Source organism: Sorex araneus, chromosome 11, assembly GCF_027595985.1.
Source record: "Sorex araneus isolate mSorAra2 chromosome 11, mSorAra2.pri, whole genome shotgun sequence".
In the NCBI taxonomy this organism is placed as follows: domain Eukaryota; kingdom Metazoa; phylum Chordata; class Mammalia; order Eulipotyphla; family Soricidae; genus Sorex; species Sorex araneus.
The window spans coordinates 39,212,069-39,226,361 of NC_073312.1; the positions used below are offsets into that span (position 1 = coordinate 39,212,069).

The 14,293-nt window shown below is 41.7% G+C and overlaps 1 protein-coding gene across 1 annotated transcript in view; it reads right to left on the reverse strand.

The window, feature by feature from the left end:
- The window catches only part of WDFY4 (WDFY family member 4), a 248,928-nt gene extending 235,389 nt beyond the window's left edge, over window positions 1-13,539 (reverse strand). Inside the window, exons 1-3 of the mRNA XM_004607397.2 lie at window positions 13,294-13,539; window positions 1,313-1,427; window positions 406-512 (exon numbers count right to left, since the gene is read on the reverse strand). Coding sequence (XP_004607454.2) covers window positions 406-512; window positions 1,313-1,427; window positions 13,294-13,539 — 468 coding nt within the window. The remainder of the gene's footprint in view (window positions 1-405; window positions 513-1,312; window positions 1,428-13,293) is intronic.
- Window positions 13,540-14,293: the final 754 nt, after the last annotated feature.

The window sequence follows — 14,293 nt, forward strand, 5'->3', positions numbered from 1 at the left end:
GGAATCACTCCTGGCATGCATCAGGGGACCAAATGAGGTGTCTGAGATGGAATCCGGGTCTGCCTCATGCAAGGCAAACACCCAACCCACTGAACTGTCTCTCCAGCCCCACATCAGCTGTAGTTAATCCTTGTATCAAGCTTAGAACTACAATTGTCTTTTCAGTTCTGAAGTCAGCCACACAACAGTCTCCTGGGGCGGCTGACACTGCACCTGCTCGTCCAGCATGACAGGCAGCTAACCAGCTAAAACAGCAGATGAAACTCAGACTAAAGTGCTCCAGACCCTGCTCTCTATTGGAAGAGACTCGGTGCGGGAAAGGAAGAGTTTCATGCATGACACTCTCAAGATGCGCCCCTGTCCTGTGCACACGGACAAGGAATACAGAAGCCAGCAGGAACTTACCGAGTCTGTGCCCATGAGCACGTATACCGACTTCAGGAGTAGGTAGCCATCCTGATCCACATCCCCCGTCCACCGCAGCAGCTTCCCTGCAGCCACCCGTGCTTGCTCTGGCAATAGTGCAAGAAGGAGAGTATCATCCACTAGACAGGGCAGTGAGCTGCCCTACCAGCTTCCCCTGCTCTTGGGTGCTTGATCCATGAAATGGGAACATCTTTAAGAGGATTCTGTCTCCTGTTCTCCCAATTGACCATTACACTTGCATCTGTACTGGACATTACATATTTTTTCAGATTCATCTCCTTGAAAAACAGCTTTTATCATGCCATCATCCTGTTCTGCAACATTCAGTGATTCCCTATTGCCAAAGGATGTGAAGAAACTCCCACAATCCAGTCTTCTCCAGATCCCTGTATCACATACCACCTTGTGTAGCAAGGGTTCCCATAATCTGCATCATGCTCAAGCTCTCTGCCTCCTCCAGCCCCATAGCCCAACCCCAGATTCTAGCCCTGCAAGAGGAGGTATAAAATTCAGGAGGTCTCCCCACCCATCATGACAGAAAACATGTTTTGGCCACTGTGTCATTTGTGGATGAAACTTTCCACTTAAGAGTAACTTTTATGCAGACCTTCTTTCCAGAGCCTCTGTGTGTGTGTGTGTGTGTGTGTGTGGCATGTGGTGTGTGTGTGTATGTGTGTGTGTGTATACACCCCTCCCAAGTCTGCTTTTCCCTCCATTCTTTCTCTTCCTTCTCGAGGTACTTTCTTCCTCGGTGACAAAACTGAGCTCACCAATTCTTTGAAATCACTTCTGTAAGTCCACAAGAGAGCAGAGAGGGCCTCAACCTGGAAGTGGTCTGTAGGACTGTGTTGCTTCTTCCCAAAGTGTTCTCCAGTATTTTTCTTACCTGCAGGCTTTCCCACAAGCGCCTTCTGAATTTCTTTAGCAAACTGGTCGGATACGTCTTCTGCCAGCAATTGAAGACTAGGGAAGCTGATGATTCCCACAGAGTGTTCCCATGCCTAAAATGCAAATTAAAAAATTAATTAATTATTTAATTAATAAAAACACACGGGATCCCATCAAGGAGGCCAAAACTATAAAAAGCAAAGCATGAGAATCACCTTGCTTCTCTCCTTACCAATGGCTGAACTCAATTTATTCTCCCGGGTGCATGTGAAAGGACCCAGAATTAATTGCCTACATTCACAGCTTTCACCATTTTCCAACCGAAATGACTGTGAGTTCTTCAACTTCCTGCTGACCTCCAAACCTAGTTAGTCCCTGGACTTCCCCCTGAACTGGTTCTCCAGAAATGGCACCTGCATGTAAGTAAATAACATTGCCTTTCCCCAAAACCGGTTGCACCTAGTGCCCTACCAAACACCCAATTGCTCCAACAGAAAATTGCAAGAGTTACTCTTCAGGGTTCCCATTCCCTCACCTTCCTTAGCCCATTCATTGCTATGTCATACTAATTCTCCTCTTAGACACTCTCAGATCTTCTGCAGATACTTAGTTTTTGTCAAGTAAATATTTCCTCCAGATAAATTATCACAAGTGAGATTTCAAGTTAAAAGAGAGTGCACTTTTAAAATACTTTGCTGGGGGCTGGAGCGATAGCACAGCGGGTAGGGTGTTTGCTTTGCACACGGCCGACCCGGGTTCGATCCCCGGCATCCCATATGGTCCTCCAAGCACCACCAGGAGTAATTCCTGAGTGCAAAGCCAGGAATAACCCCTGAGCATCGCTGGGTGTGACCCAAAAAGCAATAATTAATTAATTAATTAATTAATTAATTAACTAACTAACTAAAATACTTTGCTGATAGCACAGCAGGTAGGGCATTTGCCTTGCACACATTGACCCGGGTTCGATTCCTCCATCCCTCTGGAGAGCCTGGCAAGCTACCGAGAGTATCCTGCCTGCACAGCAGAGACTGGCAAGCTACCCATGGTGTATTTGATATGCCAAAAACAGTAGCAACATGTCTCACAATGGAGAGACTTATTGTTACTGGTGCCCACTTGAGCAAATCAATGTACAATGGGACGACAGTGCTACAGTGTTACATATATTACGATCTAATTCTACAGAAGTCATGCTTATTCCCCTCAACTGCAAAATATTATGGAAGAACAAATACCACATCTCATTTGCAATCTTTTAGTAACTAAGGTGAATGAATGTCATTGTTGGTGGAAATGCCTACTGTCCAGCCTCTCTAGAAAACAATATGGGAATTCCTCCAAAAAAGCTAGAATTTGAGTTTCCACACAATCTGGCAATATTGGAAATATGCTCTGGAGACCCAAAAACACACTGCAGAAAAACATCTGCACTTCTATATTCATTGCAGCACTATTTACAATAGCCAGAATCTGGAAACAATTTGAGTGCTTGAGAACAGGTAAGTGGATAAAGAAACATGGTACGTCTACACAATGGAATACTATGCAGCCACTGGGAAAAGTGAAGTCATGAAATTCGCTTATAAGTGGATGGATATTGAGAGTATCATGCTGAGTAAAATGAGTCAGAGGGAGAGGGTCAGACATAGAATAACTGCACTCATTTGAGGGTGAAAAAACAAAGTCTAAGACAATATTCAAGAACAGTAGAACCAAGGGCCCAGAGGACTGGTCCATGGTTGGAAGCTTGCCGCAAGCTGTGGGAGGAGAGGTCAATTGAGATAGAGAAGGGACCACTATGACAATGATAGTTGGAAATGATCACTCTGGACAAGAACTGAGTGCAGAAAACAGGTAAAAGGACAAGCATGATAACTTTTAGGTTCTTGTATTACAAACTGTAATGTCCAAAAGGAAAGAGAGCAAGAGAGAGAGAAAGAAGAAAAATGGCTGCCCTAGAGGCAGGCTCTGTGTAGGGGGTAGGGAGGGTTGAGGGGAGGAGGGGGTGGCAGGAGGGAAACTGGAAACATTGGTGGTGGGAAATGCACACTGGTGAAGGGATGAGTGTTGGATCATTGTATAACTAAAACCCAATCATGAAAATTTTGTAACTGTGTGATTAAATAGTGATTCAATAAAAAGATAAAAATAAAATTAAATAAAGAGATAAAAATAAAATTAAATGCTATGCAGCTGTTAGAAAAGATGAAGTCATGAAATTTGCCTATAAGTGGATCAGCATGGAGAGTGTCATGTTGAGTGAAATGAGTCAGAAAGAAAGAGACAGACATGAAAAGGTCGCACTCGTATGTGGAATATAAAGGAGCAGAATGAGACATTAACACCCAAGAGTAGTAGAGATTAGAACCAGGAGGTCTGCCCCACAGCTTGGAAACTGGCCTCACATGCTGGGGGGAAAAGCAGCAGAGACAGAGAAGGGAACACCTAGTAGAGAATGTTGGGAGGATCCACTCGGGTTGAAAGCCTCGTACCAAAAGTGGAGTACAGACAGAAAATGATGGCCACTCAATACCTCTATTGCAAACTACAACATCCAACAGAGAACAAAAGGGAATGCCCTGCTGCAGAGGCAGGGTGGGGGTTGGGGTGGGGTGGTGGGAGGGATACTGGGAACATTGGTGGAGGAGAATGGGCACTGGTGGAGCAATGTAAACCAAATACAAACATGAAAGTTAGTAAGTTTGTAACTGTACCCCACGGTGATTTACTAATAAAAATTTTAAAAATTAAATTAAATTAAATTAAAATTTAAAAAATAAAGTGAATGAATGCTTGTCTCCTTGCTAGAGATAGTATATTCACAGTGTTAAAACCTTTTTAAAGCCCTCTATTGAAAGACACTGTAAACAAAATGAGGCAAACCACAGATTGGAGGATATATTTCAATATCTATAATTGACAAAACATATAGTATCCAGGTGAATAAGAAAATGACCAACAAACTGGTATTTTTATGAAAATGAAAGAGCAAGTAATTCTTTTTCTTCTTTTCTTTTTTTTAATTGAATCACCATGAGCTACAATTACAAAGCTTTCATGTTTGAGTTTCAGTCATACAATGATCAAACACCCACCCCTCCACCAGTGTACATTTTCCACCACCAATGACCCAGTATCCCTGCCCCTCCACCCCACCCCTCCCATTGCCTCTATGGCAGACAATTTCCCTCTTACTCTCTCTCTCTACTTACGGGATGAGCAAGTAATTCTTTTAGGGCTGGAGAAATGGTATAGTGGGTAAAGTGTTTGCATTTCACATGGCTGACTGTGGTTCGATCCCCAGCACCCCTTCTGATCCCCCCAAATACCACAGAGTAACCTCTGAACATCACTGAGTGTGGCCCAAAATCTTTTTAAAAAATAAATTCTTTAAAGGTAAAATAAATTACTAATAGCAAGTTACTGATAAGTAAAATAATGAAAATTAAAGCTATTATGAGATTAATTTTGTCCTTTTTCAGTTGAAATAAATGAAGCCTCATAGTACAAAATGAAGGTAAAGACCAGGAGAAGGTGTGACATAGAAGAACCTCTGTAAAGTTTTCAGCCCAATCCAATAAAGCTAGATCTAATCCCCAGGAAAATGTTGGCAAAATATGCAAACAGAGTTGCAGACAAGAAATATGAAAAATTGGGGCTGGAGTGATAGCACAGCGGGTAGGGCGTTTGCCTTGCACGCGGCCGACCCGGGTTCGATTCCCAGCATCCCATATGGTCCCCTGAGCACCGCCAGGAGTAATTCCTGAGTGCAGAGCCAGGAGTGACCCTTGTGCATCGCCAGGTGTGACCCAAAAAGCAAAAAAAAAAAAATATGAAAAATTAATACTCAAATTAAAAAATAAAATGATGTGTGAATAACTTGTGGCATTCTTAAATAATAGGGAATGGTAGGGAAAGACTGAAGGAGAACTATAGCTATATGTGTTAATACAGACAAAAGCCAGAAACAGAATGTTGAGTATCAAAAGCAAGCTGCAGAAGTACATTTCAGTATGATTCTACAAAAACGTCTGAAACTATGTGTTGTACAATATTACTGTGGTTATATTTTATATATATGCAAAAGTATACCTAGGTAATATTCATATATACGTATGTGTACATATATACCCAATATAAAAAATTATAATTAAGGATATAAGATACCAGGGGAGAAAGAAAATGAATGAGCTCTACTTGAGTATTTATTTGTTTTAAACAAAGCCTATATTACCTGAAATATGTTTATGTTGCATCATGGGCTGGAGCGATAGCACAGGGACTGGAGTGATAGCACTGGGACTGGAGTGATAGCACAGCGGGTAGGGCATTTGCCTTGCACTTGGCCGACCTGGTTCGATTCCTCCGCCCCTCTCAGAGAGCCCGACAAACTATCAAGAGTATCTTGCCCACACACAGAGCCTGGCAAGCTCCCCGTGGCATATTCAATATGCAAAAACCAGTAACAAGTCTCACAGTGGAGACATTACTGGTGCCCACTTGAGCAAATTGATGAACAGTGGGATGACAGTGCTATGTTTATGTTCTGCCCCATAAATGGACATAGTTGTCCTTTGCTTTGTAAATAAAAAAGTAATACAAACATTGCTAAATTATGAATGTTAAAACTATTGCACATTATGAACCTTCAAAAATTAATTCAACTAGTGAACACATAATTAGGAAGCTCACAACACAGAGAATAATGGCCAAATGCATTGCCTACTAGCTTGTGCCAATTTCTGGGCCAAGAACTTATACTCTTGTTCCTACGAATCCTCACTGCACCTTTTTGGTGAGTACTATTATTATTATTCCCATTTAACAGAATGAGACTAGGCTTGAGGTTAGTCCCAGAGAATCAGTTAAGTAGCAGAATAAAGAGCAGAATTATCTCAGCCATATGCAAATAATCCCAAGTAGCTTGCACATGTCTGAGAAATTTACGACCAGCACCTGGAAACTGCCTAGCTAGCACCCAGGAACTTTAAGTCCTGGAAAGAAAATTCAGTGCTTTGGACTGGGAATTTCTGTGATAAGATGACTTCCCTCCCCAAGACAGAAGTCTCTGCTATGCTGTCTTCCTAACCAATTCTGTCCTTTCTCCCTGCACTGGCAAACCCCTCAAAGACCAATTTGCAGGCAGTTGACTCAGAAGCATCTAGATCCTCTTCAAGCCATGGGACTCTGGGAGGCACTCTACAATAAAGCAAATTGGGCCTCTGTGAGTTGAACAGTAATTGTACACTCAGCCAGATTCTCCCAAGGCTCACACTCCTTCCGGGGACAGCAATGGACACTTCTGGAGGCCATGTTAACTCTTTCAGGCCACCGGGGTGCTGTTTGATGCACGGATGCAATCATTTACTGAATGGTACCATGGAGACTCCAAAGAGTTAAGACAGTTTCCAAAAGGACCTCGTTTTTTTCTCAAACTGGGACTTGCATGCTGGGAGAATATTGCTCAATATTTTTTAAATCTTTTATTTACTCACATTATCTAAGCTGCATCATCATGCCTGGTGACTGTCCCCTCATATGGAAGAAAGAGAAAGAAAATGATGCCCTGTTCCCCAAAGGAAAATAAGGAATGGCAAAAAAAAACCCCACAAAACAAAACAAAATAAAACAAAATAACAGAATGCGCCTGATAAGATGAGAGGAAACCCTAGTCTTTGAATGACAAAGAAAACAGGGTTAGTTTTCAAATAGAATCATAATATTCCTATTTCTTTATTTTGCTTAGTTTGGGTAGGAAAGGATATGTTTAAGTGAGCTCCAATATTTCAGACATGCGTCTCCTCAGCAAGTGTGATGCCACTGACCTTCTTCTAGGTAAATATTTTCAGTAATACATCAAAACTTTACTAACGCAATAAAAAAGTATTTTTTCTTTAAGATGGTAATAAATCATGTTGCAGACCTCCATGCTGAGCTGGTGTAGAGTCAGGAATATACAAGGAGAGGTGTCTTCCCTCACTGTCCTCTCTAGACACCTCACTGGGGAATAGTTTTTGGTCACCCCTTTTATTCTGTATAATATTACTAATTCTTATCCAAGGTTAGTTGGCTCCACAATTGATTTTTATACTAAGGATTGGTCTCACTCATTTTTTGAATCTTGTGCCACTGATTGGGCAGAATCTTAAGAACCAAACCCATACACATGTTCATATGCACACAAGAATGTGTGCACACACTTGTGTGCTCATCTCCAAGTCACTATCACAGTCATCCCGTTGCTCATCGATTTGCTCGAGCAGGCACCAGTAACGTCTCCATTGGGAGACTCGTTGTTACTGTTTTTGTCATATCAAATCCGCCATGGGTAGCCTGCCAGGCTCTGCCGTGCGGGCAAGATACTCTCGGCAGCTTGCCGGGCTCTCTGAGAGGGGCAGAGGAATTGAACCTGGTTGGCTGCATCCAAGGCAAACACCATACTGCAGTGCTATCGCTCCAGCCCATCTCCAAGTACAGTTCACTAATATTAATTCTTCCACACTAGGAAATAAATGAATTCTGTACCTTTATACCCACTGTTTCATGGTTCTGCTGCTAGATAACAGATAACCTAAACTGAACAATTTAAAAAAATAAGAATTGTTATTTATTTTTATTGTTATTTTTGTGAGAAATTCGTAATTTGTGCAAGGATTAACAGAATAATTCTCTTTTGCTCAACTGGGCTAGCTAAGGGACACCAAGAAATCCACTTCCAACATAGCATATGACAGGTGAACTGGTACTATCTGTCAGCTGAAAATTCAGCTGCAAGATCATGGACTTTTGGTTCCTCTGCATGGGAACTTTTATTTGGAGCTTCTTAGACTTGTTCACAATATGGAGCCAGTTTCTAAGCCAATAAGAAACTGTAAGTCTCTAAAGACCTGGGCTTGGAAACATTATTTCTGCCCTATTCAATTAGCCAAACCATCACAGACCTATCCATATGCAAGGAATGGGTATATAGATCCCACCTCTTAAAGGGAAGAGTATTAGTACATTTGCAGCCTCTCTAATATAATCACATTCCCAGATCTCTTCCTCCCACCCCCAAGTGATCCTAACTTCAGATATTATGTGATACACACAGTGAAGAATTTTACACTGAATGCTGAAAAATTCCTATCTCACAGCCTACTTTCTCTCAAAGGGCATATTTTTTTTTTTTTGCTTTTTGGGTCACACCTGGCAATGCACAGGGGTTATTCCTGGCTCATGCACTCAGGAATTACTCCTGGCGGTGCTCGGGGGACCATATGGGATGCTGGGAATCGAACCCGGGTTGGCCGCATGCAAGGCATGCAAGCCCTACCCGCTGTGCTATTGCTCCAGCCCCCTCAAAGAGCATATTCTAAAAGCAACTCTCAAGAGTCTACATCTATGAATCTAGTTTCTCTGCTGTCTAATGTTACAGAATATCTCTAAGCAATGTGAGAACCAGAATCGGCTTCTGTTCCTCCAAAGCAAAACCTCAGCTCAGCACCAGAAGGATCTACCTATGCTTGTTTGAAGAACACCATCTTCATTTACTGTAAGAACCTTGGAAAAGAAGAATTCTGTAAGAGCGACCAGCAATGTCAGGAAACAAACAACAGTCAATTTAATTTTTCCTGAAAACACTGTCCACACACTGAGAGGTCACTGGCTCTGAGTAGCTTCCTGTGTGATGCAGTGAAACTCCTCCTTTTTTGAAACATCTCAGAGTCACAAGGCAGGGGGTGGGGAGAAGTTGCTGAACCTAAGAAAGAAAGTGAGGCATGGCCAGGAGAAGCTATTGGTCAATGAGTAATGAACTATATAAAGAGAAACCAGATTTGTTCCATTTACCAACACCTACACTGTCCGAGAGAGTCCAGTGCTTCACAACACAGGCCTGGAGCAGACGCCCTGGCTTAATATCTGCCTCACTAACATCTGGGTGACCCTGGTCAAGTTGTGCAATATGTCCCAACCTCTCTTTCCTCATTTATGAAGCTGGAATAAAATAGCATCTACCCACTTCACAGAGCTAGTTCCAAGGCTCATAAATGCTAAACAAAATGCTTGTTTCACTTTGTTAGAGTTTGGTAAATGTTATGTTACCATCAATGAAAGTAATCCCTTTCCCTGGCTAAGTGCTTTTCTTTGATTATAAGGAGAACTGTGAATCCTGGTAGAGAAAGGAAGTCTGAAGTTCTTCATGAGAACTTCTTTCTGGCTTTTCCTGGGTTTCCGTATTGAGTTTCCAATGCTATGAAACTCCATTTGACTCATCCTCATTCCCAAGACAGTAACCAAAACAAGAAGTTTCACTCCTTAACAACCCTGAAGTTGTTGTTTAACAAGTTGAACAGACAGGGGGTTAAAATTTATTCCAGAATTAACTATATCCACCTTGTATAGCTGCCTAATAGTTTGTGAAAATTTATGCATAAACAATGGGAGGAGAATAGAATAAGGTTACCATCTATTATGGTTTGGAAGAATCAAATAATGACAAAAAGCAAAAGAAGCTAAGAGATGTTCTTTGACATGATAGGGGGAAATCAAATGCTCAAAGGAAACAAAATAACTGTTTTCCAGTAGAAAGCTCACTATAGGGGAGAATAGGAGGACATGTGTGGTGGGGACATTGGGACAATGATGGAAGGAGGTGGACACTATGGAGAGGGTGTGGTGCTGGAAATTTTTGTTGCTTTGGGGTCACACCTGATGGTGCTCAGGGCTTAGTAATTGAACTAAGGGATCACTCCTAGCAGGTTTGGAGACCTATGTGGGATAGCCCGGGTAGGCCATGTGCAAGGCAAATGCCCTACATGCTGTACTATCACTCCAGCCCTGGTGCTGAAATTTTTATGTATGAAACCATACCAATATCAGTTTTGTAACAACATTGCTCAAAATAAAATACTGAGAGAGAGAAAGGCGGGGGGTGGTGGATTCCTTTGGAAAGAAGCAGCTCTGAGGGAGTTTGCTGCAAAAGACAAAGACTGCTGTCACTATACCAACATAGGTGACCATCACTGACGTGAGGTGAGCATTAATGTCAACCTTCCTCTAAGCCCTAAGTACCCATGAGCTACCTCTTTCACACAGGGTCTCATTGTGTGGGGCAGTTAGGAAAGATCCCATGATCCAGGAGCAGAGCCCATTCTGAGAAAGGATGGCCATTCAAAAATCTCATGTGCATTATCTTAGAACAAAGCATAGTTCAAATCATCTTCATTTTCCTTGGGTGGAAGGCGAGAAGAGTCAGGTTGAGGGAGTTGAGTTCCATCGTACACAGGCATTCAGAATTCTTGCAGAAGGACTCGGGAATCTCAGTTCCCGGTCATGCCATGGTTTCTGTGGCAGCCAATCCACGCTGGTGGCCGTGACTCTCAAGGCCAACTCCCACAGGCAGTAGCATCACTTTCTAAGTGAGCTCAACAGAAACTTTAGGTGGGTGGCCTCCTACTGTGCACAATTGATTTTCTCCTTCATATTTTTTTAAAAGAAAAATGAGTCAAAACTTTGTCATCTTGGTTTGAGAACCAAAATAGGTTCTCAATATAAAACAGGTTTGAGAACATGTCATCAAATTTAATAAAATACATATATATAGATTTTTTTAAAAAATTGTAAAGCCTATAATGTTCTGCTTCTACAGGATTCATCAGAGATAGGCTCCTGGGATCAAAAGTAAAATAAGTTGTTTCTGCATTTTTGAGAAGAACAATTAGGATTCTGAAGGCAGGTCGGGAGGTAATGAGCTCCCTTTGCTTTCCATGTGCAGTGGATTTAACAATTACAATCCTAACTTGCCCTAATAATTTCCCAACAAATTGCACTTTAAAGATGAGAAAATTGAGGTCCAGAAATACTTAGGAATGTACGCAAGGATGCATAAGTAAAAAGCAGTAGAGTTAAGGATTGAGCCTGGGGGGCTGGAGCAATAGCACAGTGGGTAGGGTGTTTGACTTGCATGCGGCCGACCCAGGTTCAATTCCCAGCATCCCATATGGTCCCCTGAGCACCGCCAGGAGTAATTTCTGAGTGCAGAGCCAGGAGTAACCCCTATGCATCGCTGGGTGTGACCCAAAAAGGGGAAAAAAAAAGAATTGAGCCTGGTTCTGTGTGACTGCAAAGCCCAGGTTCTCGGCAAAGCCATTGTGCCTCCAATGATCAGGAAGAGCTTGGCAAGTTTCAGTTCTAGGAGAAATGGCTCACAATCCCTGGCACTCTGTGTCTAAATACCAATAGATCAGGCAACAGAAATGAGTAATGTGGGGTAAAAGATAAGAAGAAGAGGGAGAAACTGGGAAGTTTCTTAGTTAAACTGGGAAGTCAGGCCATCTTTTGATTAATAGGAGTGGCAGTAGCCTATTCATCTACATTGATACTATCAATTTTCAAGAGAAAGTAAAAATCTTAATTTCATGTGAAAGCTTTTCATTTTGGAAAAAAAGGGTCACTAATTTATTTGAACTCTCTATGAGCCAAATTAAACATTCTGGGAACTATTTAACATTTCCAACTTTAAACTGAGCTCTACATGAGGCCTCAAGAAGAAGTTCTGAAAAATCTTTGTCTTCTTTACTCCAGCTTGAGAACAGAAAGTTATGAAAATAGAACAGGGAGCTTAATAAATATATGTGGAACAGAAATCAATTAATTTGCAAATCAACAACTTGCATTGATATGGGAAGTATCAATCACTGGTTCTCCAACACAGTCATTTAATCACAACCAGGGCTACATAAATAGATGGGAAAAATAGTTTCCAGGACCAGCCACTCAGTAAGACCTGGACCCTTATGCATTCCCAGTGAATTATGAAAGTAGTTTGGGGAAAGTTCACATTTCCTTTCATCAAGCAAAGCTGATGTAATAGTAATACAAGGATACCAGCCAGAAATTGAGGTGAGCAGGCCAGGGAGGATGGGGAATAAGAAGCCTAAGCCATCTCTCTTAATCAACTTCTTCCTTTCCAGTTCAGTCCCTATGCTCCTCTTACTCAATCTGTGGAATGGGTTGAACAGGTTCTGAGTCTAAAACATGGGAGGAAATAATGAGTGAATGAACTCTAAGTTATTCAACAATTTTTACAAAAAGACATGCCCACATATTCTGTGTATCCTATAAAAATTATGCCGAGAAAGTTCTGAGTCATCTTTGGGAATTCTTATACATTTCTGTTCAGTATATTAGATGAAACATGTTCACAAAAGAATTTCCCAATAAAAACCTACATAAGTCAATCCTCCCCATCCCAGTTTCCTTTCAAAAGCCCAAAGTATCTTGTATTCTCTGTGTTTTTAGTATAGGTATATCGCTTATTGATAATAACCCCAAATCATTAAGCAAACCCTTCACTTAAAACAAAAATTATTTCAGTTCTACAACTAGTCATCACTATCTTCCACCAGAGGCAGATCTCACTGTCAGAGCTTTGTTCCAAACCAACACAGGAAACAACTTTGCATTCAAGCTATTACCAAGCAGCCATCACTAATGAACCAGAGGGCCAGTCAAGTACAAAGAATGGACTTCGTTCATGTACCCCATGAAGGAAGCATTGCTCTGGAGATCCCCATTGACTCTACCTTGGTTTGCATCACCAGCACAACTTCATTCACTGATTCCTCCTGGCTCTGATGTTGGCATTACCATCACTTTAAGTTGCAGCCAACCCTGTACGCCATGTCTCAGCACATGCATTCCTTTCCTGGCTCTCAGAGGAGCGGGTCTCTCTAATTCCCTGGGTTAGAATCATGGGATGACTATACAATATTTTTTAACTAAAAGGACAATATGACTAAGTAGTTAACAGACTATTCTTTTCAAGCCCTTGTTCACCCTAGAGATTAGCCTCACTTGACATCTTCAACACCAACACTCCCTCTAAAGAAACACTCTAAGATCCCTTGTGATGATCAGAAAAGCACCAACTGCAACTTCCAGTGATCCAGAAGAATTGTGGCATCTTCTTAGTGTTTCAAATATTATACCAACCTTTAGGAACAGTGGAAGAAGATTCAACAGGTTCTTCTGACGCTCAGTTGGGTTCCTGTAAACCAACTGTTGGTAGTCCAGAAACTCCCTTTCTAGCTTCTCCCAGAGAGCCATGGGGCTGGGAGACTGCCCTCCAGGTGAGAATTCAGGTAGAGAAACATCAGGTTGGCCATTGTTTTTGAAACTTGAATCCTCCACCTTGTCCTCCACTCTGTCTTCAGCCTTCGGAATGTCTTCTGCCTCCATGCCTTAGCAAAGCCGATCTGAATCCTGAACAAAGCAAAAGTAAAAAGCCGTGTCTCCACACTTCCTGAAGACCTTGGTTGTGATACGAGGTGCTGCACGCATTCAGGCCATTTCCTACTGAAGATGCTTCCCCTAAGAATCTGAAAGTGACTGAAATAAGGAAGACTTTTTAAAAATAGGGTCAAATTTAGATGTGACTCACACATATTAATAACCCAATGGGAGCCAGGCACTGTCCTGGGTTAGTTACCCCAACTCTTATAATAGAGATGAGCAGTTTGATTTTCACTACACTCATAAGGAAACTGAGTGGGCCAAAGGCACTTAAACTCCAGTTGATGCATAAACCTTTACCAACGGAGTCTGGATTTTTACTTCGTGATGCTAATCCTCCTTTAAAAAGGTTAGTAAAGAGAACAGATCCATGTAAATGTCTTAGCAATGAGTAATGACTTGCCTATAAGTAGGGAATGAAGTTTCTATCTTTCCTTAATATTTTCTTCTAACTCAAATGATATAGGCTCTACACTGTTACTTGGTTAGCACGTATTTTTTAAAGACTCTGTCTTCAGAATGCTCTTTAAATCCCCATGCTAATGTTAACAGCTTTTTTATTAGTGTACCCAGGAACAACTTGTGTGAACCAGAGTATTAGGTCAGGAGGCATAAGGCCATGAAGTCAAGCAATAACACTAGTCAAAGATGGAGTTGACAGATAGGTAACTGAAATATGGGCCTTTTTGAAGGGTTTTTG